At 46.6% G+C, this 23,944-nt stretch overlaps 2 protein-coding genes across 9 annotated transcripts in view; both read left to right on the forward strand.

Annotated features, from left to right (window-relative positions):
- The first annotated feature begins 26 nt into the window (after positions 1–26).
- On the forward strand, positions 27–2,444 carry PPCS (phosphopantothenoylcysteine synthetase). The gene is made up of 3 exons (XM_062593416.1): positions 27–516; positions 1,490–1,593; positions 1,912–2,444. The coding sequence occupies exons 1-3, from the start codon at positions 27–29 to the stop codon at positions 2,233–2,235; spliced, it is 918 nt and encodes a 305-aa protein (XP_062449400.1). The 3' UTR covers positions 2,236–2,444.
- Positions 2,445–3,601: 1,157 nt separating this feature from the next.
- The window catches only part of CCDC30 (coiled-coil domain containing 30), a 39,399-nt gene continuing 19,056 nt past the window's right edge, over positions 3,602–23,944 (forward strand). For 3 of the 8 annotated variants that reach the window (XM_062593407.1, XM_062593414.1, XM_062593415.1), the window contains exons 1-11: positions 3,602–3,770; positions 5,300–5,459; positions 11,766–11,956; positions 13,919–14,120; positions 16,661–16,751; positions 17,649–17,802; positions 19,122–19,193; positions 19,948–20,063; positions 21,465–21,572; positions 21,984–22,090; positions 22,988–23,180. In XM_062593407.1, coding sequence (XP_062449391.1) covers positions 16,722–16,751; positions 17,649–17,802; positions 19,122–19,193; positions 19,948–20,063; positions 21,465–21,572; positions 21,984–22,090; positions 22,988–23,180 — 780 coding nt within the window. In that variant the 5' untranslated portion in view covers positions 3,602–3,770; positions 5,300–5,459; positions 11,766–11,956; positions 13,919–14,120; positions 16,661–16,721. Of the gene's footprint in view, positions 3,771–5,299; positions 5,460–5,651; positions 5,724–11,765; positions 11,957–13,918; positions 14,121–16,660; positions 16,752–17,648; positions 17,803–18,510; positions 18,637–19,121; positions 19,194–19,947; positions 20,064–21,464; positions 21,573–21,983; positions 22,091–22,987; positions 23,181–23,944 lie in introns of those variants that run through there. The other 5 variants (XM_062593409.1, XM_062593410.1, XM_062593411.1 and 2 more) reach the window with 5 other exon arrangements.

Raw genomic sequence — 23,944 nt, forward strand, 5'->3', positions numbered from 1 at the left:
GGGCGCGGCGCGGCGCGGCGGGCATGATGGCGGCGGCGGCGGCGGGCGGCCCCGCGGCCGAGGCGGCGGAGGGCCGCGTGCGGGCGTGGGCGGCGGCGCAGGCGGCGCGCGGGCGGCGCGTGGCGCTCGTGACGTCGGGCGGGACGCAGGTGCCGCTGGAGGCGCGCGCCGTGCGCTTCCTGGAGAACTTCAGCAGCGGGCGGCGCGGCGCCGCCTCGGCCGAGCGGCTCGTGGGCGCCGGCTACGGCGTCTGCTTCCTGCACCGCGCGCGCTCCGCCTTCCCCTGGGCGCGCGCGCTGCCGCCGCCCGGGCCCGCGCTCCTCGAGGCGCTGCGCCTCACGCCCGGGCCGCCGCCCGGCGTCGCCGCCGCCCCCGCCGCCCTGCCCGCGCTCCTGCCCGCGCTGCGCGCCTACCGCCGCGCCGCCGACGCCGGCGCGCTGCTCGCCCTCGAGTTCACCGGCCTCGCCGAGTACCTGGCGCTGCTGCGCGCCGCCGCCCGCGCCCTCGCGCCCTTCGGTACCGCCGGGGGAGGGGGGCCGCGAGGGGAGGGGGCCTCGGGGGGAGGAGAGGGGAGGGGGCACATGAGGGCAGAGGGCCCCGGGGAGGGGGGCCGCGAGGGGAGGGGAGGGGAGGGGAGGGAGCCCCAGGGTGGGGGAACATGAGGGCAGAGGGCCCCGGGGCGGGGGGGGACGCGAGGGGAGGGGGCCTCGGGGTGGGGGGTCGGGGGGAGGGGAGGGAGCCCCAGGGTGGGGGAACATGAGGGCAGAGGGCCTCAGGGCGGGGGGTTGGGGTGGGGGGGACGCAAGGGGAGGGGACCCCGGGCTGAGGGGTCAGAGGGGGACATGAGGGCAGAGGGCCCCAAGCTGAGGGGCTGGAGGGGGATGCGAGGGGAGGGGGCCCTGGGACGAGGGGACGCGAGGGGAGAGGGCGTGAGGGCAGGGGGACGTGAGGGCAGAGGGCCCCAAGCTGAGGGGTTGGAGGGGGACGCGAGGGGAGAGGGGCCTGGGACAGGGGGACGCGAGGGGAGAGGGCGTGAGGGCAGGGGGACGTGAGGGCAGAGGGCCCCAAGCTGAGGGGTTGGAGGGGGACGCGAGGGGAGAGGGGCCTGGGACGGGGGGACGCGAGGGGAGAGGGCGTGAGGGCAGGGGACCGTGAGGGCAGAGGGCCCCAAGCTGAGGGGTTGGAGGGGGACGCGAGGGGAGAGGGGCCTGGGACGGGGGACGCGAGGGGAGAGGGCGTGAGGGCAGGGGACCGTGAGGGCAGAGGGCCCCAAGCTGAGGGGTTGGAGGGGGACGCGAGGGGAGAGGGGCCTGGGACGGGGGACGCGAGGGGAGAGGGCGTGAGGGCAGAGGGCCCCAAGCTGAGGGGTTGGTGGGGGGCACGAGGGGAGGGTGCCCCAGGGCAGGAGGGCACCCGGCGTGGGGGTGCCGTGCTGCCCCGCCTGGGCCGGCGGCGGTGCCGGTAGCGTCGGCGGTTGCGTTCCTCGCAGGCTCCAGCGTCATGTTCTACCTGGCGGCCGCCGTGTCCGACTTCTACGTCCCCACCTCGGAGATGCCCGAGCACAAGATCCAGTCCTCAGAGGGGTCCCTGCAGGTGAGGCGCCCCGCGGGCTCGCCCCCCCCCCCGACGGGCTCGCCCCCCCCCGGCTCCTGACATCCTGCCTCGTCCAGCGCCTCGGCTGCGGGAGGCCGGGGGCTGGCCGCGGATAAGGCCTGGGAAAGCTGCAGAGATGAGATTGCAGTTGGTTTCATTGCAGTCTGCTGATCTATTTCCAAGATGTACTTGGAACAGTTCCACTATGAAGTGAAGCTGTAAATTCCCTATTCCCTTAATTTTTGCCCTTTTCATGTATTAAAAGGCGTTCTAGAGTTTTTACTGAAACTTTTTTCCTGCTGTCTTCTCCCAATGTAGATCACAATGGAGATGGTGCCAAAAATGCTGTCTCCTCTGGTCAAGGAATGGGCTCCGGAGGCATTTGTTATTTCCTTTAAACTGGAAACGGATCCCTCGATCTTAATTGAAAAATCACGGAAGGCTTTGGAGAAATATCGTCACCAGGTGGTGGTAGCGAATATCCTGGAGTCGCGGAGAACCTCAGTTATTATTGTAACCAAAGACTCTGAAACGCCATTATCTCTTTCTGACGAAGAGATAGCTCAAGGCATGGAGATAGAGGAAAAGATAGTGAGCTACCTTCAAGATCAACATACAGCATTTATAGAGAAGAAATTCTGAGGATCACCTCATTCCAGTTCTGAATGAACAAATGAAATTTTACTAGGGAGGGAGTGGAACTGGAACAGTTCTCTGTCACAGGTAAATAGAATAATACTCACTATGGGAAAAGCTGCCGTCCAAAACTGTATAACTTTTCCATAGCTTCATAATGGTTATTGTGGCTTGCTTTCAAAAAGAAAAATACACTGAAATGAAAACATTCCAAAGGATGATATTTGTTCTAGTTTGTAAAGAAGGAAATAATATATTGCATTATTTTTGTCCCCTAGATGGGAGGACCAGGTGATGGAGAAATGGTATATATGTATGTATATAAAAGATTTTTCTTGAATCTGCCTTTTTGAAAGTTACTTTTTGAAATCCTGGACACGAGGGAAGGAGTTTGCAGAAGAAAGGATGTGTTTTAGTTTGGAGTGGATATACAGAACTGTCAATCAACTGATACTGAAAGTGAATGGGGAAACGAGTGAGTGTGGCAGAAGATGACAGAGAATGAAGTGATAACAGCAAGCAACTTTGGAGAGCATCTGTTGCTCCAAGAAGGATCTTTTGGACCCAACTTTAGCAGCTCTGCTCAGAAGCACAGTTCAGTGCAGAAATGGTAATAGTTACCACTACTGTGATTCTTTTTTGAGCTTCCTCCTCCTGAATATCGATTGGGAATCAGTAACTGTTGTAGGTAGTGCTGGGAAGAAGCTGGCAAGGCTACCATGAGCATTCAAGGAGCTGAGGACTGAGAGGGGAGAAGAGGAATGGTTATGAGAAAAAGGGCAGCAAAATAGGTATTGTAACAGTGTCTTTAAAGCAGCTGTCACACAAAGGTTTCCTTTGCCAGCTGGGGCTTGGAGGTAAGGAGACAGCACTGGGCAGAAGTGGTGGTCTCTGGACGCGGCTCAGGAAACGAGCGCTTGAAGACAGAGCAGCCGATGAGGAGGTGAAGACTGATGAGGTAGCAGCGATCAACCTTGGGAAGAGAACTACATCTTAGCTGTCTGCATGGAGTTAAAATTGGAGCCAGTTAGACCTAGAATCAAGGGCACTGGTTCTCTCAAATGCTGCTTTCATATAATTACTTATTGTGATCATGAGGAACATGTGCTTGGAAGTTGGTTGTGTGCACCATGACAAAAGGATTAAAAAACCCCGACTACTTATTGCAGCTCCACTGTTGTACAACTTGTGTCTATTTATATTCTTCCTTTGGAATTGATTCACTGGAAGTCTGTGAACAAAATGGTAATGCACAATAAATGCAGCTTTCGCACTGTAGTCTCTCCAGGGTGAGTTTGCGCTCTCTTCAAGACCATCAAACTTTCAAGGAGGCAACATCCTGTTGTAATGACAGTGATCACCTGAAAATTACGTGCATTCATAAAATGAGGAAAGCAAACCCAGAAGAAGAAGAGGCTGAGAAGAACATTAGAACAGGCTCAGCAGGCCAGGAAGGAGGGTTGAATGACCAAAGGAATGTGAGCAGTTCGGATGCCGGCAGTGTTAGAGCACTTCTCGTTCTTGGATGCATTTTGCAGTAGGTATGCTTATAGCATTTCTGAGCAGCCACTGCAGATCCGAGGCCATCTGCAGCATGTTTTCTGCAAATGCCAGGCTCTGCTCAGTCGAAGGTCCTTGCTTGCTCACTGCAGTGCTCCTCTTGGAGAAGTACTTGGGTCCTTTTCATACTGTCCTCTCGTGTGTTTGTAAGTCAGCTCTGCAGGACAGAGTCTGCTTTGTGCCTTGCAGTTTCTCCGCTTTGGGTTCATGTGCTTGCTGTTTGCTTTGCATTGGGGAATTCATTGGTCTTGGTGCGCTCTGGGTTTAGAAGAAGAATTGGAAAAATTTTCAGACCTCCTTGCAAGAGAAAAGCTTTGTTTTTAGAGCTCGTTGAAGTCTTTGGATAGGTCCATCCCAAAATCAAGGAATCAGAGTGGACTTAAGCCGCTGGCGTGTGGTGTACAGCGGGAGGAAGACGCACACGAGCAGAACGGGAGCGGCGAGTCCTAAACGCTGTCTTAGCTTCGTGCCCCTGGGCGGCAAACCTCTCTTCGCGCGGAGGCCTGGAGCGACGGGGCTGACCGGGGAGGAGCGGGGGGCAGCAGCGAGTTCCCAGCGCGGGGGTTAACTCTGTGTTAAATCACTGCTGCAGAACACGTTCGCCCTTGTCCTGCACCGGGCCGGTGCTGCGGGATGGGAGGTCCCGGGGGGCGTGGTTTTCCCGCGAGGGGCGTGGCTGTGGGCTGTAGGGAGGCGTGGTTTTCCAGCGAGGGGGCGTGGCGGCGGGCTCGGGGGGCGTGGTTTTCCAGCGAGGGGGCGTGGCTTTGGCCGGCGGCGGCAGGGGCGCGGCGTCGCAGCCAATCCGCGGGCCCGCCCGGCCGGCCGGCGCCTGCGGTTGCCATGACGCCGGGGCGGGGGCGGGGCCCGCGCCTCATGGAGGCGGTAGCGGCGGCCGCCGCGTCGGTGGGTGCCGCGGCGCGGTCCGGTCCGGTCCGGACCGGTCGGAACCGGTCGTGGCTGGGTGGGGAGCGGGACATCGAGCGGCGCCGCGCCGAGGAGACGCGCGAAGTAAGGGCGGCGGCGGCCCTTCACCCTGCCCCGCCGCCCCCAGGCCTGGGTCGCGGCAGCCTCGGCGCCGCGGGGCCTCGGGCCGGGCTCTCCCCGCGCTCGTCCGCGCTCCGCGAAGCCGCTGCGCGGCCTGGCGCTTCCCCGCGGCGCTCGCTGGTGAGGAGAGGTCGCTAGGGAGCAGCGCAGGCGCGCCGCGCCGGTGGGGGAGCGCCGGGGCGGGCTGCTCTGGGCTGTTCCGTAGCCTTTTTAGGTGCCACCTGATGAGTCACTTTTTGGGAGGAAAAAAAAAGACATATGTGAATGGTGCTTTTGTAGCTGTAAGACTTTATCTCTCCCGGCATGTACTCAGTTAAGTAAAAGGCACGAAGAAGTAGCGTTCTGTAAATGCTTGCATTTATCCTGCAAACGCTGAGGAGAGGGGAATTGCGAGCTCACTTGTGCCAGCAACTGGCTGACAAAGCAGCTGTAAGTGCACTCGAGCACATGTTTTCTTTTTTCCCAGGTGGAAAGCTACGTTGGTCATGTCCGTAACTTGTCAGAGGAACAAGATGCTGTCACTACTGAGTGCGAAAGAGAAGATGAACAGCTCAGACTTGAGCTGACACAGCTGCACCTTCAGCGGGGTGATCCTTTCCCTCTTCCCTAAAACACAGCCCAAGCAGGTGTGTTAACAAGTAGTGGTGTACAGGGGTTTGCTTTGTTTTGTTTTTCAAGAAGCTGCAGAGTTTACTGTTATGCTCCTGAGCATAGGCTCTTAATCTCTTTTGCTCTTCAGGGACTAACACCACCAAAGCAAAGCTTATTGCGAACAGTTCCACATTCTCCAGGTTAAACTGGGACCTGGAGGCTAGCAAGGAGCAGAGACATCGTTGTGTACTGATGGGTACTGTAGAACAGTGTTTCTCAAGGAATCCTCTTAGACAAAGGTGCGTAGTATGTTGGTTTGAAGGTAGGCAGAAATATTCATGGAATATTAAAGTGGATCTGTAATTGGCTTGGATATTCTTGTCTGCTTTACTGCCTTTATTCAGTGACCTGGGCAGTTTCTCACTTGGTACGGCAGCAGAGTCAAATGAAGCATCTTCTAGGGGCGTGCTCTTTGAAGAAGAGAATCGACTGTGCTGTTTGTCATTTGCCTTTGGCTTTGGTTTAGACAATGTTCCTGTTTTTTTAGAAAGCACTTTGAAAGCCATTGATAGTCCATGATGGTGGTAGAAAACTTAAAATCTTGTACCATATGCTTATTTTAGTATAGTCATTTTGCTTAAAACAATTATTTAATTCGTGTTTCTCTTTCTACAAATAACTTTCTACAAATAAATTCTGGATTCATGTCCAGTAAGGTAACTTTATTTTGCTATTTTTAGTGCTTGTTTTGTTCTTCCTACTGTTCTGCTGTACTTTGAGTACTGCTCGTAGCACACCGTTACTGTTAACTCTTCTTTTTGTGTTGTGTGTTATCCTGGGCCTGTGATAAAACTGGAGATGATAAAGAAACTGTCCAAACTGTGCTTGCTAAGTGGAATTTTAGTGCAGAAAAAGTGGGACTGCAGGGAAACTGATTGCATTTTTTGAGTCTCTGTCCAGTTCTGGTCAGCCTGCGGGTGTCAGGGAGCAGGTCTGATGGAGTAGCTTTGAAAAGATGGGCGTGCGTAAGCACCATCTGAAAATCTGGTTCTTCTGTGGCATCCCTGGGCAATCACAGCCATTATTCAGTCTTGAAAATGCTAATACACAAGGATTTACAATGAGTAACAACCCTTCCTAGCATTGCTGTGATAGAGAATTTTATTCCTGCATTTTTGTGTCTCCTCATTTTCCCCACGAGGTGGCAGACAAATGACAAAAATGTAATGAAAGTTGGGTTTGCATTTATTTCCTCAGAGTGACTCTGCTCCCTTCAGTATTGTAAGGATTTTGATGGCTGTTGAGCAATAATTAATGCTCAGACTGAAACAGAGATCTATATACTTTTCACCAGTGGGTTCCTAATTGCAAGCAAGCTGTTACTTGCCTGTCATCCCCCTATAGCACTCTGGTGCTATACAGAGTTACAGGACAGCTTTGGGGGGGATTTGTTTTGGAATACTGCTGTCAGACTTTTAAGTCTTCTTATTACCTTATGTGTGGCAGTGGCTGCAGTCCTGTGATATGTCCCAATGGCTTAGCAGTGTGGGCAGTGGTATCCCTGCGTGGATAAAGCCTCATAAAGGGCAAAACTCTGAAGCTATTGCCAGGAGTCGTTGTTTGAACTGCTCCTCTGAAAGGCGGCTTTGGTATGGATGCCCTATAGCGTGTGTTGTACCCTGCCTTCTCCTGGTCTGCCCTCTGTGTTGAGGGATGCTGGCCCCGATGTGTTTTGGGATGTTTGTAGATATCTTCCTCGAGGGGTTGACCTTTGGAAGTCAGCTGCTAGTTGTGGAAGCACTCTGTGAGTGCGACAGTGTTGGCATGCAGTCAATGTTGGTTGTGTAGGGCAACACCTGTGTCCTGGCTGGGCTATTCTGCCTGTACACACCATTGTTTCCCAGAAGAACGAGGCTGTGGGGCTGGCAGAAGGACTAGAATTCCCTTCTTCCAGAAATGAAGATTTGTTTTCTGCTTAGCACATGCACAGCTTCTTTGAGGGAGACTTAAGACTGCTGGTGGAGCAGTTCCTGAGGGCCTGAAAACATGCTTTCTTGTTCGGTGTTTGGAGCAGCTTCGTATTGGAGAGATCAGAGATATCTCTGAAACAAAGATGTCCTGGATTCTGGAGCCGCAGCGTGTGATTACTCCAGAGTGCCTGGATGTCCATGGCTCTGGACAGTCTATGACTCAGCTCCTCATAGTTTGTGGGGGTTGTTCCGTGTTCTCTGAACATTCGTTCTTATATCTGCCATGTTTTTCTCTTCTTTCCCTTTTTTCCTCCCAACTTGTTCTTCTTCCTCCACAAAAAAAGGCTGACCATCTCCGGCTCAGAGCTGCTGTGTTTGCTGATCGATGTGCTTGCACATAGTCCCTCTGGCATCCAGAAATAAAACTTCCTAGCCTATCTCATAAAGCATTAAGTCACCATTGAAGTTGGTGACTTCAATTGCTCTCTTTTCTCTTAGGCTTCTGTGAGGCTTTGGCCTTGCACTGCTCCACGTCTCTAGTGTACCAGTGTTGCCTGTTGCATGACAGCAGGGTTAATGCTGCATCACTTCCTCTGTTCTCAGGGCCTCGGCTTTTCATCAAAGTTTGTGCAAACTGACACAGAAATCCTTCCCGAGTTCTGGGGGGTGTAAGGCAGGCTGAATGTAATGAACTACAAGCTGTTTATCCTCTAGGTCTTATTCTGCCTCTTGTTTTTTGTAGGGCAGCTGGTTATCTTCACCGGGGGAAAGATGGTGCTACAGATCAGGCTTAAAAAGTGGGGTTGGAGAAGGGGGTCTTGTGAAAAGGAAGATGCCAGTTGTCTGGGATTGCTGAGAAAAAAATTGTGTAAGGCAAGTCCAAAGGATCCTGCCCAAGAGTTTTGGGAGGCTTGAAATGATAGAGTTTAGGTGAGTGAGAGCAGTTGATGATGGAGGCTGGTTCAGACGGGTGGTACAGTCGAAGGGCAGGCCTGACCTGAGTGTTGGGGTGCAGGTGGACAGGATCTGTTGTGATCTTGCTTGTAGAGAAAGGTTGGTGACGGCTGGGAATTACAGCTTTGGAGAGTTACGTTTTGGAAAGTGAATGTATTCTGAAAAACCTGTGAAGAGAGAAAATCACTTGAGTCAGCACTCGGTATGGAGTGGGCTCACTGTTCCAAAACCAGTTAAATGGATCAGAAACTGTGCTGATCCTGGGATTGCTATGAGCAATTTGATCTGCTGTTTTTGATAATGAAAAACAAGTTTAAACCTGTACTTCCTGTGTGGAACAGGCCCAGAGAGTTACTGCTGCTCAGCTGAAGGTTAGTAACCAATTCCACTGCAGTAAACCGATTGCCTGCAATCACGTGAATGTATGCTGGGCTTTTAGCTTATAATAAAGGTGAAAATTTAAAGGATTCATGCTCTAGTGTAGCTTGTGCTATCTGCAGAGACCAGCCTCTATTGGTTTTATGTTGAGCTATTGATTGTAGCTGTACCTCATTTGGTCCCTCTGCCCAGTGACGTTTTTCCTTTCCTCGAGGCAGTTCATAATCTGTTTCCAATGGTTCTCATCCAATATGCCTTGATGTTTTTGGAAGGCAAATCAATAACTTGTGCACTGCATTACCAAAAGCTTTTATAAAACCAAATGTAGCAGTAGTAAAATACAATGCTGTTAGGGACTTACCTCTTTTTTTTTTTTTTTTTTTTTTTTTTAAACTGTCTTAGCCGAAGCTAACAGCTGTACTGCTGCTGTACAAGGCAATACAACTTCTCATTGTGGGTATGATGGTATCCGTGAACTCCTTATTTCTGTACGTAAGGGAGAGAACCTTCCTGCCATGATGTGTTTGCAAATATGAAATTTGCCTCCAAAGAAGTGTTAGTGCAGTTAATGCTTGCAAATGGGAATATGTCAGTGCACGGTATAATGTTGTTCATGCAGCGTTGTTTTTCTCAGATAGGTCACCCTGAATATGATAGGGAAGGTGTTTCTGAGATGCTCATAAAACATCAGTGTATTTTTTTACAAGCAGGTAATCTGTGCTGTATGCTGCAGTCTCGTCTTACCTTCTAACACCTTTCTCTCTCTTTAGTCTGGAGAATATGTCTAGATCCCGTCACCCTAAACTCTATTTCTCTGTCTGTTTTGTAGGTTGGGTATAAGGAGAGTACTTGCCAATTAAGATGCAAGTGCTTTATTAGTGTATAAGCAGTTGTATGAATTCAGACCGTTTGTCCCTCTAATCTATTGTCTTGTTTCTGGCCATAAGCAGAGCAGAGGAAGGTGCAAGAACCATATATTACATTGCTTATAGGATTAGGTGAAACCGTAGGAAGACACTACAAGGCAGGTTAGAGGCAAGGTGTTTTTCTCAGTTTAGTATGAACTGTGGGCTCTTCTTAATGCGTAAGGAGCATGTGGCTAGCTATTCTTAAACTGCAAAATGAAATGTTTTGCTCTGCGTCACACAGAAATGCTGCGAGTCAGCCATATTTGACCTCCTCACTGAATGAGCTGCAATTTGTAATCAAAGGTGAAGGCAAACAGGAAACCGCAGGGTGTTTTCCATCCATAGGGCTGGACAGAGCTGATGGCAGAATGCAGAGTGGAAACATGTGATTGATTTGAGCCTTAGGCTTAGGATGAGATTGCACTGAGTCCCCTGTTAAATCCAGGGTATGGAAGCGTGGAGCAAACTTGTCCAGAGCTGTTTATGTATCCTCTGTAAGAATATGAGGACTATTTGCTCTGCCTAACTTCAGATATTTAACTTTAGCTCCCTAAGTGATGACAGAGTATGACTATCCCTCACTCCTCCATATAAAACTCACAATTACCCTTGATTCCTATTTTATGGCACTTGCAAATCTCTATAATCTAGTCTGGGTAGAAATTGGGAGCAGAGTTTGTTGTTTTTCTTTTTAGTCTGAATTAAATTACTGGAGCAAAAGTAGTAAATTGTGAGACTGCTTGGAAATGAGCTGTCTTGACATAGGGAGGTTTTGGAAAGCCCTTTCTTTGCTTAACAAGCTGTTAGATCCAATGCAGGAGTTACTGACATGATCATGAGGGAGACAGAGTGGTCCTTGGTTCTCCCAGCAGTTAAATTCCCAACCATGCAAACAAGGGGCTCTTTTTAAATAACGGATTTGTTATAAGTGATCCTAAGCATTGTGCAAAATAGAATTCAAAGCAAACGGGAAACAGCAGGAATTGTTTTTCTCCTTGGTTCTGAGAAACAACATACTTGGAAGAGTATAAACACTGTTGTATACTCCTTTCAGCTAGGGTGGCAGAGCTAACTGTGGTCACAGACACAACAGTGCCTAGCTATAAACAACTTCTCTTGCAAATGCCATCATGGCTTATTTGCCTTGGAGGTCATTGAGTCTTTAAGTTTTGCTCACTACAGTCTTCTTAGCCATAATTTTGGGGTACATGGTGAAGAAAAAAACTAGCAGTTTTAGTCTATAGGATTTCTGGCTTCTTTAATCCTACAGGAGACCTTTAAACGACTGATCTGCATTACCAGAAGCAGTCCTAAGTCTGGGATTTTAGCCGTTTTTGGAGGAATTGGGTTAGAAACACTATTAAGTGAGTGATTTCTAAAGTTATGTTTTAAGTACTTGGAGTCCCTTTGTGCCCATGGGACTGCCATTCCTCTGACTCCACTTCAGGCCCTTCCTGATTTCTCGCTGTGCGTCCCTACCACATCATGTGAGACATAGCACCCTGACCTCCACCACTGACTGCAAGCAGCACACGAGGCATGCTGTATATCGTTGCTATGCATAGGAAAAAAAAAGATATTCAGGCAGTACCTCCTTTCTGCAATAGTGGTGTTCTGCTTATATGAGTGATGCAGCATTTTGTGTCTCTTTCCAAAGAAAATGCTGTTTTTGCGATTGCCTATTCACCTGTTTGGTTTCTCAATACCTTTTTAAATCTACTGTTTAATTTTCAGAAAGCTGTGTTAAGGGGTAAGAGAGTTGAAGATAAGTAGGTTGGTGAAACTCAGGTGTTGGGTAGAGGAAAATGGTTGTTAGAATTCCACCTCTTGAAGAAAGGCCGGAGGACTTGGACTAGATGCAGTATGTGTTATCGCTTGCCTAGCAGGCAAGGTAGTGGATGTGAGAGGAGACATCAGGGAATAAGGCTGACATAGTGAGTGAGAATGGGGGATAGAAGGAAGCAAGAGGAATAGAAGCAGGAGAAGAGATTAAATGTTTTATGAGTTGTTTGCGACCTCCAAGACGAACTGGGGCTGTTGTAGTGGGGAGTGTTAAGAGGATTAGGGACGCAGATCTGCAAGCGATCGGGCTTCGTTTGTTCATTTGCTCATAGAAAATTTTGTCTTACAGAAGCCCAGCTGAAGGAGGTCGAGGAGATGCTGGAACAGGAAGGCTTGTCTGAAATAGCTCACAGTAATGTCAGTGAACAGATTGCTTATTCACTGGTAGAGAGAGCCACGCTGCTGGGAAAACTGGAGACTGCGGATCAAAAGCTAAATTCGTACAGCTACGTAGACAGGCTGTGTGCAGCACAGCTTCAGGTACCCTCTCTTTTTGCTGCTGAGGCCAACTGTGAAGGTGCACGAGGGAGAAGGATGTCTTTGAGAACTTTTTAATTAAAAATATTTCTATCTATGAGAATGTTGTAGATTCCTAATGCTAAATCACTTTTGTATTAGTTTATACACTCGTGTATTTGCACTTACTTTGCTCCTGTGTCTTGCAGAGGGATAATTAATGGGATTGTTTTTAAGAGAGAAAATGTTGAAGAGTGTGTAATATAGTTCTGAAGATCCTTACTGGGTAATATTCACTTTCTACTAATCCAGCTGTTCTTGACAGTTAAGTATTTAATACTGGATGAGTGAGTTCCCTTGGAAATCATAAACTTAAGAGAAATCCTCCTTAGTCTTTAAGGTGAAGTTAAAATTTTTCATTGTCCAAGTGCTGAGCTAGAAAATAGAAGTTTTAGGCTACTTTCTGATTAGAAAAGGAGTTCAGTGAATACATGTTGCAGCATGACTTAACTGGCAGGTTACAGAACACCATCCATGTCCTGAGACTTTTTGTCTGAAGTTGAGATGAAGAAAGCTAACAAATGTTAGAGAGGCAACAGCTGCTGCACATCAGAGATGCAATTTGTGAGCAATCTCCTCTATAAGAGGAGACTGCCACCTCCCTCCCAGCAAAGACACTGACTTCCAGCTCCTGCTGAATATAGCCATCTCTGGGAACTAGAGCCCGGGAGCTGTTGGGTCTTGTAGGTGTTTCTCCCACAGTGCTGTGCTTGCTGGCCCTGTTGCAGATCACTCAGTCTACCCTTGTGCTGTAGTTGCCTCGTCCTTAATTTAGTTTTGACAGCAATGGCTATCAAATTGCATAGGAGCATAAATCCTGCAAAAAGCAGCCAGCCAGACTTTGTAGGAAAGCCTTCCTGGGAATAGAGAGGACTGGCAGGGTTTGGTGACATCCAAGTCAAAGCTGGCTGGAAGCAAATGGCTAGGACAGCAGGTGGAAGAGTTGTGGTATGGACCTTTTCATTTCTGTCTTGTCTTTCCTCATTACCTTGAACCTTCTGTAGCTGAAAGAAGCTAAATTTCTATTTTTTCATTCTGACAATACTGATTGGAGGTGGAAAGCGTCTTGGCCTTCTCTGGCCAGGTGAAGGAGGGAGGAGACTCAGCAGCCATCTGGAAGCTCAGGTTGTTCTGAGCCACATTGCACCATCTGACCAAAAGCAAAAGGCAGAGTTTCAGAAAAGAGCATAAGAGGAGGGCAAATATTAAGCAGCAGTTTAATGGAATTATTCCCCTTGCTTGTATTGGTGCACAGGACCCAAACTACAGGTGTTATCTTTGTATCTGGTAGTCCTTGATGAATTATTTTTTTTCTTCTGTGAATTTATTTGGTTGCTTTTTGAACCCATGCAGTTTTCTTACATCCTCAACATCTTTTAGCAGGGACTTTCACTGTTCTGCTACTGCTACCTGAAGTTCCTTTGTTTCAAACTGCCATCTCTTGGCTTCAAATGAAGCCAAGTTCTTGTATTAAGAGACAGTGAGTAACTGCCTTTTTCTGACTTCTCTGTGCCACTCCAGATTTTACTGATCTCAGGAGCATCCATTTCAGGCTGGAGAGTCCCAGTCTGCCTGCCTGTTGTCGGGTTTGGTGTCATTCATGATTCATCCAGAGTACAGTAACATTTTCAGACACAAGTATCCAAGTATCTTCCTCAGAATCAAGGAATCTGTTTACTGTGAGGAAGAGAAACTTCACTGATACACTGTGTCCTGCTCCTGGCTAGAAAATATCCCTCTGCAAAGCCAGAATAGTCTGCCTCTGAATGCCTGTCACTTGATACAAATGTTTGCTGCAAATAGACCTTTTTTTTCCCCCCTGAAGAGTTGTAATAGAAACCCCACTGTATTTAAAAAGAGGAAGCAAAGCTGTAACCTTCAAATGAAATGCCTAGTTAACTATGTTGGCTATTGATCATTTACCAGGTACGATCGAATTTGCTCTTCAGTACCTTTGAAGAGTTGGTGCTGAATAAGGGAAATAGGCTAGATCAAATGAAGAAATCACATGCCTGCCGGTCCACCGTTGAATCCAAACCTGCCTAGATGGAGCTCTGCCTTCAGAAGATGCAGCTGATGGGGACTTCTATCTAACAGCCTGGTGGTTAAAGCACTTGCCCAGGAAGGTGTAAGTGCAGATTTCTCATCAATCACTTTATAGGAATTCAACTTACATTTTTCTCTCCCTGAGGAGAGGCCTGTCCTCCCTTGAATCGCTACTGAGCAGCGAAGACAGATGATTCCTGGAGCCAGGAGAGCAAGCAGGCAAGGAGCATGACTGCAAGCAGGGATTAGGGCATGGGGTGGGAATCCTAGCTTCTCCTTTTGCTCTTATTTCTTCTCCTTTGTGCAAAGAACTGCCTTAGGCATAAGTCATTTAAATGATTGAGACAGCAGTACCAGAACAGGCACACCATGACTGAAATCCCTCTCTACCAGGCTAGAGAGTTTTTTTTTTTTTTTTTTTTTGCTTGCTTTTACAGTCTTGTGGATCCCTCTGGCTGCAGATGGGATAGAGTGGAGTCTTCTGCTTCGTGGGTAAATCCTTTAACTGCTCAGCCATCAGTTCCTATCCAGTAAACCAAGTTAAGGTTATGGGAGATGAGTGGGGAGTAGTCCAACCTCTTAATTCTACTGCTTTTACTAGCTTAGCTCTAGCTGGAGAGGAGAGGGAGTACAGAAGCTGGGGTGAAGACTACTGGGGAAGAGGTGGCTGCTGAAAACCGAATACTGTGGTCCTGAGTTGTCCTCTGAAAGGCAGGTAGCCTGCCAGCTCCTTCCTCTGCTAACTGGAGGCAATCAGATCCTGTCGTCGTTCTTAGATGAGCTCTGGGCCATCTAGGCCCTTGCAAGGACATTTCTGTGCATAGTTCTCAGCCCTTCAGATGGGCACTGGCAGCTTGAAGTTCAGCACCATTCATCACTCAGCAGCAAGCAAGCTTTAGGACCAAACATAGATGTGCCTTGTCACTTGTGCACCTCCAGGATAAGTAGCTGCAGGAGCACCTATTTTAGGAATTTAATTTCCTGCTGTCAGTCATGGGGCAGAGGAGTGACAGGAGATGATGTGGGTCTTTCTAAGGAGGTTGATGCATGAAGTCCTCAAGGATGCTCAAATGGTAACAGGATGAAGTTACTAAATTGAAAATGCACAGTTTTAATGAAATAAGTTGAATATATTCCATAGACAAAGAGAATCTGTCTAGAAAAGTAGAACATACTGCCCCCTAACAGAGACCTTGAATGGCAGAGACTTCCTAGATTAGGAGATGCTTTCCAGTGCTCCTCTAATGATCACGCACTATGTTTCTGTAACAAGACTGGTCTTGACTGCTAGGTAAAGTTGCTGCAGCTGTGCTGCGTGGGGGATAGAGCCAAGGCAAAGCCTTCCAAGTAGCAATAATATCTTTTTATGGGCTATCTGTGTGTAAAGAACAATGTGAAGTTTTCTAGATTTTTTTCTAGTGCCTCGCGTCAGAGTCCCTCTGTAGGTGAAGCCCAGCCTGTTAAACACCTGACTTCTATCAACTTTTCATTCTTCTGTTTAGAACAATGAGACTTACTAAAAGAAAATGTATTCTCACATGATCAAAAGAATTATAAGCCTAATGTTCCTAATTTCTAGTCAAGCATAAATTCTCTGCTGTTCTTATTTTCTTCTTGTGTTTTTAAAACTTGGTGAAAGGCAGATATTGGAGATCGATTTTTCAGGAAGACAGTTTCTTTAAAGCAGACTATCCTTCTCCCAGTGATGTCATTTATGTCCGTGTTTGTAATATACGGACTCTGATTAAGCACTCCATTCTTTTGGTTAGTACACTTGTTTTACAGAATCATCAGAGTCATAGCACTGTTAAAGGTTAAAAGGTTAATTGCTCTTCTTACTCTGTTAAGTGGAACTTGTAATCTTTTTTTATATTCAAGTGAATTATTATATGATTGCTTCATTTTTATACCTAGGATCCGAATACTTTCTTGTCTGCTACAGAAATGAATGTAGCTTTTAGCTAGGCTGCTCAAGTGTAATTGATTTTTGATGTGTCCTCACTAATGCAAAGAGCTAGGATACAAACATTCATCTTAGTGTAGTTGCATCCATATTTACATGAAAAAGTGCTTTTTGAAGTCTGGAAGGGAAGCCTTGCATGTATAAGCACATTTCATGGGTCTACAAAATGCTGCAAAATCTTAATGACTCCTCCAACCCTCCTGAGTGTTAGCAAATCCTCAGTGCTGGTTCATGTGCACAGGCTGCAAGGGCTGTAGGAAACTGTTAACTTGGTAAGCACTTCAAAAGAAGCAGAATATGGGGAGGTAACCCAGCATTACTGTGATAGAGCACGTCAAGCATACTCAGCACCCGTACATTTGTTTGTACAGAGCTGAGCCCATAGGCTCTAAAAGGAAGACACTAAGGAGATCATGGTTTTAAGAAAAGCAGTGAACCCCCAGAGTACCCAGTACTAACAGCGTAGCAGGCAGCAGAGGAGTTTTTGTGGGGATTTGGGATCTCTCTGGCTGAAACTTACTCTTTAAATATAAGGTATGGCAACAACCTCTTGCTAATCAAGATGTGTTAAAACTGAAAATGCTGCACATAAGTGTCCAACGATACACGGCAACATGCTTTTCTGTGATGTTGACTTACTAAAATCTCTTTCCATGCAGGGATGAGTTTGATCACATTCATCAGAGGTTAGAAGGTGAACTCCAACAACAGTGTGAATCCATGTGGTATACCAAAGAGACATTGAATAAGGTAATAATACATTTATATGTTTTTTTTGCCTATGATATGACACATAGCTATTATTCTAAACCATGAGTCTATTCTTGAGTATGCTGTGATGTTTTCTTGTTTGTTTTTAGCTGATGGGATGCGAGTCAGCTCTGAATGCAGGCTGTGCAGCCAAGTCAGCCTGTTACTACATGAGTTAAACACTTCTGCTGAGAGCCAGAGTTAACGTCTTACTAACTTTGGGTCAGGGCTGGCTTATAGGCACTCATCTGCGTTTAATTACAGTTACAAAGAAGAGTGGAGGTAGAGTGGATTAAAGTCATGGAGGTGGGAAATAGCTTTAATATCAGCTGAAATTACTTTTCTGCGGTATCTCAGGTCAGTGGGTGAAGCTTCTGGCTCCAGCGCTCTAGGAGCAAGTGCAGGCTGGAAGAGAAGGAGGTTGGCATTGCTAGGCAGGCTTGGAGCTAGCTCTCACAACAGTTGTTAGACTACAAATGCAGACTTGACTTATCCTTGGAGTAAACTGTCACAGGGTGTGGTGGAGCCTTCAGCTTGGGAATCCGCATGTGTTCTTTCTGTCTGGACTCAGGTATTGGCTGTAATTATCCCTTCTGGCCTTCAAATGTATTTGAAGACACACCTTAATTAATAGCATTACCTTAGGGAGCGGAAAACAGAGGAACAGCTGTGGCATGCTGTTGAACACCTACCAGGAGTGCGCTTTGACATGTGTCAGTGGGGAATAGGGTTACCTGCTACATGTCTGTCTTCTGCCTCAGCAGCAGCTTTGTGCTCTCTGTGCTTGTGTTGCCAGTCCTATTGCAGCATGTCAGGAGTAGTGCAGAGGGTCTGGCTGGATCCTGTCACTGGAAGGATTGCCTTGTTTCTGTTGAAGCATTAGTGCTTGTGTTTCAGTCTTGCAGGGCAGAGCTGGAGAGAGAACAAGCACTGCGTGCAAGAATTCAACAAGATCTCAATGAGGCCACCCAGAGACTGCAGATGGCCCACAGAGAGATCCAAAGGCTGACAGACGAGCTGGATGCACAAAGAAAGGAGCAGAGCCAAAAAAGTAAGAGCTTCTTTTCCTACTCTGCACTGCTCCAAGTTAGTAGCCTGTGCTTAGCCTGGCTTTCAGACAAACTACCTGTGCTTCAAGTGAGAATTGCAGGTGTCCTCCACCTCAGACATCTGTGTTCAGCATAAGCCTTGCACTTTACACCCAGGGAAGTTTCCTGTGTCCTCTCTGCTTGTAATGTTAAAAAAAAAAAAAAAAAGTGACAGATCTGAAATGCAGATACAGCCCCTGTTAAAATGATCCCTAAAGCAAGATGCTTCGCTGCTGCCTCCCTTAGGAAATTCTCCCAGTAAAGCACTGTGCTTTGTAGATGCTTGTTATCTGTGTTGATCAAATTGTCCCCGAATCTGTGAGGCAGAATTTCAGTGGAGAACAGCAAGATGTGATGAGGTAACATGCTCCTACCCCATGCTCCTTCGCAGCAAACAACTCACTTAAGGAGTCTGGCACCTATCTGGTCACACTTTATTCTGTGGCATCAGTATCATTCATGATATTGATCCCACATTTTATGCACAACACTCGGACTAGTAACTAAATCTTCTAGGCAGCTCCAGCACCATCATTTACAGCTTTTTAATCAAAGGCTGTGAAATAACTGCAGTGCACAGGTCTGCTTGGTATATTGATTGGTGAACACACGCGTTTGGGGGCATGGAGCGAGAGTTATGTCACAGCTTCCAAACAGTGCTGCTTCTCCAGACTGCAGGCGGGCTGCAGCGTGCGACTTCTCTGAGTGGATCCTAGTCTGCGTGGGGGATCTATGTGGAGCATGCTAGGTTTTTTAAACCTTCATAAATATCAAATGAACATGAGACTTTTCAAACTGTGAGTAAGGGTTTAAGGCTTGATGTGTCTTTGTGCTTTATTCTGCTGGGGGTGACAGTGTGCAGGATTAGTGTTAATAACTTCCCCTGATAAGATATAGCTGCATGCCTTCTCCCTGTGAACTTCAGAGCCAACTGCTGTGTAAATTGATTGGTTTTTCTAATGCAAAACTAAATGCGATCTCTGATCTTTATTAAACTCCATTTAATCAGTGTATGTTGGTTCTATGCTACCTTGTAGCTGCTTGCTTGCATTGAAGAGAAAATATAATACTCCTTTTGAGTGGTTTGTAGCCAAGTTCTTGGGTCTTTGGTGATTAAACATTTTAAATCATGTGCAATGGTCTAACTGTCTGATTTTTTTTTTCCTGATTTTTCCTTCAACTCTGTAAGTAACAGGAATGCATTTAAAACGTTGCTGGAGTTTTGTGTAAAGAAACATACAGATAGTTCTGCTGTGGCAGTTCATCTCTGTTATTCTTGTAGATTCTGCCTCATGGTCAGCCCTGCAAATGCCTGAGAGCTGGGAAGGAGGAGTGAACGAACAGAGAGAGAGTGGTTAAGTAATGTGTTATGGCACTCAGTGATGTTACTTACTAGCAGAGCAGATTCAGATTTTCTTTTTTCCAGGACTTTCTGTAATGAGGAATGGGCTTTTCAGCTGAATGAAGTTCTTGACTTTCATTTTAAATCACAAAACTGAAAATCCAGTATCAAAATCCGTGTTGGAAAGCAGGGCTTTTTTGCCAGCTTGGGACAAAGAAAGTCAATATAGTTTATTTTCCCTGACAAAAAGTCAAATTTATACTGAAAAGGGGGAAAAATAAAGAAAATAAAAAAAAAAAAGTCTTTACTCCTGTTTCCTGATAAGGAAATTTCCCCAAATTGTTCTAATCTGAAGCACGTTCTGCATGTTCACATCAGGTCTGTCCACAATGCTGGTTCTGTCTGGAAGTTAATCCAAAGCGTAGCAAATGTGGGCACTGTGGGTGTTTGGGGGGATTTGAACTTGCATGTGAGCTCGAACACTGAATGAACACGACGAGCTTTAAAGTTTTAAAAAGTAACTGTTCGCATATTTTCAGAACTTATTCTGGCTGTTTGTGAAACCCATACCTAAATATCTGAGGTGAGGCATTTTCCTTGGTCTAGAGGTAACCTCACTCTCTGGAATAGCTACAGAGAGACTATGCAGTGCAATGCAATTTCAGAAACTATATTTATGTGATAGCCTCCCTCTTAGCTTGGTGGAGGCCAGTGGACAAACCGGTATTAAAGCAGCCAGTCAGATGTTTGTCTTGACTATGTCCAGATAGAATTGAGCTGCAGAAGGCCATGGAGCAAAACAGCAGATTGGACAAGGAAATTCTGGCACTGCGAGCCCGAGTTCAAACGCTCGACTTGGAGAGGAAAGCTTTCCTTGATCTGGTAAGTACCCGCCTCCTCGTGACTTGTTTTCCTGGTGGTGCAGTGGCCCCAGTGGGCCCCTGCGTAGCCAACAGTCCTGAGAGATGGATCCTGACATTCAGCCCTGTTCTTTAGTCTGTCCTGCCTCTGTATTTCCTCTTGCTTCTATTGCTTGTGCTCAAATTGAGTATATGTTTTAGGGCTTGCAGGATAGGGTCCTAAAATGCTTGTCTTCCTCTGCCCAGTGTACTGGATCGGCCTGATACTTTCTGTTACTAGCCAGTGTTTGTACATAACTGAGGTGGTAAACAGAGTCAGCAATGTTTCTACCTTTTCTTAAGGATTGTTAATCAAAAAAATGAATTAGGTTATTCCAAAACCCAATACTACTTTTTTAACAATTCTTGATTTATTCTCCTGTTTTGAGGTCAAACTTTTGTTGCTTTTTAATATGGCTACATTGATCTGCTCGGTGATAATAGAACAGAAACTTCTTCATTTTGTGGGAATTTTCTTAAGTGAATGTCATTACTATTAGTTGAATACTTGACATAATAAATTTAGGATTTTATAAATGCAGTGACCTTTGTCAGCAAGACTTAATGAGCTTGTGTATAGTGAATGAATATAACAATTCTGTTTCTGTTCCTAACTCTCAAACTCTTTGTATCAGTCCTTCAGCAGCCTATAATTGGTTATCAACAACCTATAATTACTTATGCTATCCCAGCACAGATAGCTCAGGAGCTCCCTTCCAGTTCTCTTGGATTAAAATTAGTATTTTTAAATGTAAGTGACTATGAGAATACCATGCCTATCTCTAAAGCCGTTACTCCAAAGAGTAGCAAAGATTTACTTTCTTGAGTAGAACGTACTCACATTTGAGGATTTCAAAATTTTAGTATATAGTTTTATTCCTTGACTTTAAAAAAATCTCCAACCTTTAATTGGTAAAATGCTAGAGCATGTTTTATTACAAACCACATGAGATCATCCCCTAGTCTTCTTTTCTGTCCGTAAGTTATGGACAGCAGCATGAGCTGACTGGCCAATTGACCATGATTTAGTGGTTTGCAGGAGAATCCAAAAGCATAAAGATGTTCTAAGAAATAGTGGTTGTGGTCTGTCTTCTCCTCTGCAGTCAGTCCCGTTAGGGAAAGAGAGACGTGTAAATGATCAATAACTGACATAAATAAGGAAAAATTGCATACCCTCTGCAGTGTGGCGTTCCTCTTCTTATTACTCTTTATCTCCCTAAATAGTGTGAGGCCACATGCCTGTAGCTAGCAGACGTGTTCTCTTCAGCTTGAGTAGTTAATAACTCTGCAGTTTTTCTATGGCAGATTTGATGAGAATCTTAATTCTGCAAGATAGCAAGATGAACATCTGCCAAAATTACATGGAACTGTTTTTATTTCATAGGTTGAACAGCTCAAAGAGGAGATTTGCGAGTATCAGAAGAGCGGGAAACAAGGACTTCCATTCCCCACACCAAATGAGACTGAAGAAGTTGCAGTGTGCTTACTGCAGGTATTTTTGAGGGCCTTTTGTTTGCCATTCTACAAGCTAATTGAGCAAAGAGTCCTCATTCTGCGTTTCAGTCCCATGACATAGATGAAGAGGTACAGTTTACAGTGCAGAAATGCTAGTATCTTCCTTTCTACCTATTTGCAAGCGCACCCTGTGCAGCTGGGATGTAGGATTCGTTTGGGGCTTGAAGAATACACTAACGTGCAGTGCACAAAATGCCTTTGTAATTCTCATGGGACTTGGAAGGCTTTGTTCCTACGGGCAGTGGATTAGCTAATGTAGATAGATGTTGCTGATGTATCTTATGTCTTCTAGTTGTCCCATGAGTTTATGACACTTGAGTAGCTTTGGAATCACCTTGTCCTAAGATTTCAGTCTTAAATGTGTGCTAAATTTTCATTTTCTCTTTAGACACAGGGCACAAAGGATGAAGGGAGGGTTGAAGGAGACTACATTCCAGGCCACACTGACTTGGATCAAGACGAGGGATATCAGGATAGCGAAATACTTCATAAAAGGTGACTGATGTAAAAAAATCTTCATCTGTTGTGTTTTTGTAGTGGTTTATCTGGCTTTCTGGGCAGTGGTACTCTGTCTTACAGAGTGCATTTAAGTGTTAGCTTTGTTAATACTCTGCTGCGAGCTCTCTTACTTTGCTCTCAGGTCAGAAAGTTTGCAGATGAAGAAGTCCTGAGTGCGTGCTTAGCCCTGGGTATCAAGAATGCAGGTTTTCCTGCAGCATGTTTTCTGGCACTTTCTCTAGCTTGTTCTTCTAAAAGAATAGTTGTTGGGCTTTTGTGGCTCCCTGTAGATGAATGCATTGTTTTCCAACCTGTCTTGCCCCTGGGAGAGTTTCTTCTGGGTTTGGTTGCTGTCCAGGGGGCATATCAAGACACTCTATTTTCAAGCTTAAAACATCTAAACTGGGATTTTAAGGGAAACGAAAGCTCCATTCTCCTGTGGCCTGCTCAGAGAGCAGCTGCTGCTGAGCCTGTTCTAGTAGGCCCAGAGGAAAAAAAGGGATCTGTTCCCATCCTGCAGTTTCTTTTCCTTTCCGCTGCAGGGTGGGGAAAGGGTCAGTACGAGCCTGTACCTCTCCCACCTCAGGCAGTTCACTTCACCATTGCCTCTCTGCTATTAGCATCCTCCTGCCTGACAGTTCTCTTCTCAAAGCCCCATTTTTTGCCCATGCAGACCCTGTCACCAGTAATTCCCATCCACTGCCACCTAAAGAGCAGGGACCTGCTGCGTGCAAGACTTGAAATCGGCAGGACAGATATGATCCATTCATTATGGTGCTGGGAAACACATTGACTCTTCCTCATCCTGGAGCTTTTCTGGTGATAAGCATTTTGGCTGTGTGTTGATGCATTCACAAAACATAACCTTGATGTTGTGATGTCGGTTTTGTATAGGTGCCGAGAGGTGATTGAAAACATTGAGGGCAGGAATTCGCATCTCCTTCACAAGCTGCAAAAACTGGAGCAGGAGCATGAGGATTTGGTTGAGCGTAATGAAGAGCTGGAATCTATTCTAGGAGATACACAGATCCAGACCAAGCAGGAGAAAGAGCAGTTTGAGAGTGAGGTAGAGGGACTTCACCAGAAAGTAAGTAAGAAATGGAAGAAATACTGTCTGGTTTTGTTTAATTCTAGCTGCTTTTCTGTCCACATTTTGACTGTTAAAATAAAATGACATTTGGCCTAAAGCTGCATGCTGCTTTGTCTAGTTTGATTAGAAATACCAATTCCAGAAAAGAGGGGGGAAAAGGAGGGAAACATTCAGTGATCTGTAAATGGCACTTGCTTGGAATTATAGATCCCTGCAAGACTGCAGCAGCTTTGTCTTTTCCAACTTTTGTGTCCACCCTTGGGTGCTTGAGCAAGCACTGTTAACTAGTTTACTCATGCATCTACAAGAGTGAAATCAGGCAACGCTCCCTTCATGTACAGCCTTTCTGTATGCGTGGGCCACACACCCTTCAGCCTCTTGGCTGAGCTGAAACAAAGCCTCTGTGGTTCATATTTGAATTGCACTATTTTTCTCTGGAGCTATTTCTTCTGGGCTTCTTGCAGCTTGCCAGGCTTGGAAGCTCTTATTTCCCCTCAGAGGCTGTCCTGAGACATCAGTGCTCCTCATAGACTTCACAATCAGTCTCCTTCAAGTGCTGCTTTGCCAGCGTGAATGGGCAGATGTTTCTGCTGCCTATGATGGTTCCTGAAGAGCAAGTTCCAGGGAAGCCCCGAGTCTACCTGGGGCTCAAAGCAGAGGCACGATTGCCTGCAAGAGATTTTCCTGAAGCCCATGAATTCTGCCTTGTCTCTGGCAGGCCCTGGTAAAAGGCCAGGCCTTGATTTCAATCTCTAGTCCCT

The sequence above is a fragment of the Rhea pennata genome, chromosome 22 (genome assembly GCF_028389875.1).
Source record: "Rhea pennata isolate bPtePen1 chromosome 22, bPtePen1.pri, whole genome shotgun sequence".
Taxonomy (NCBI): Eukaryota; Metazoa; Chordata; class Aves; order Rheiformes; family Rheidae; genus Rhea; species Rhea pennata.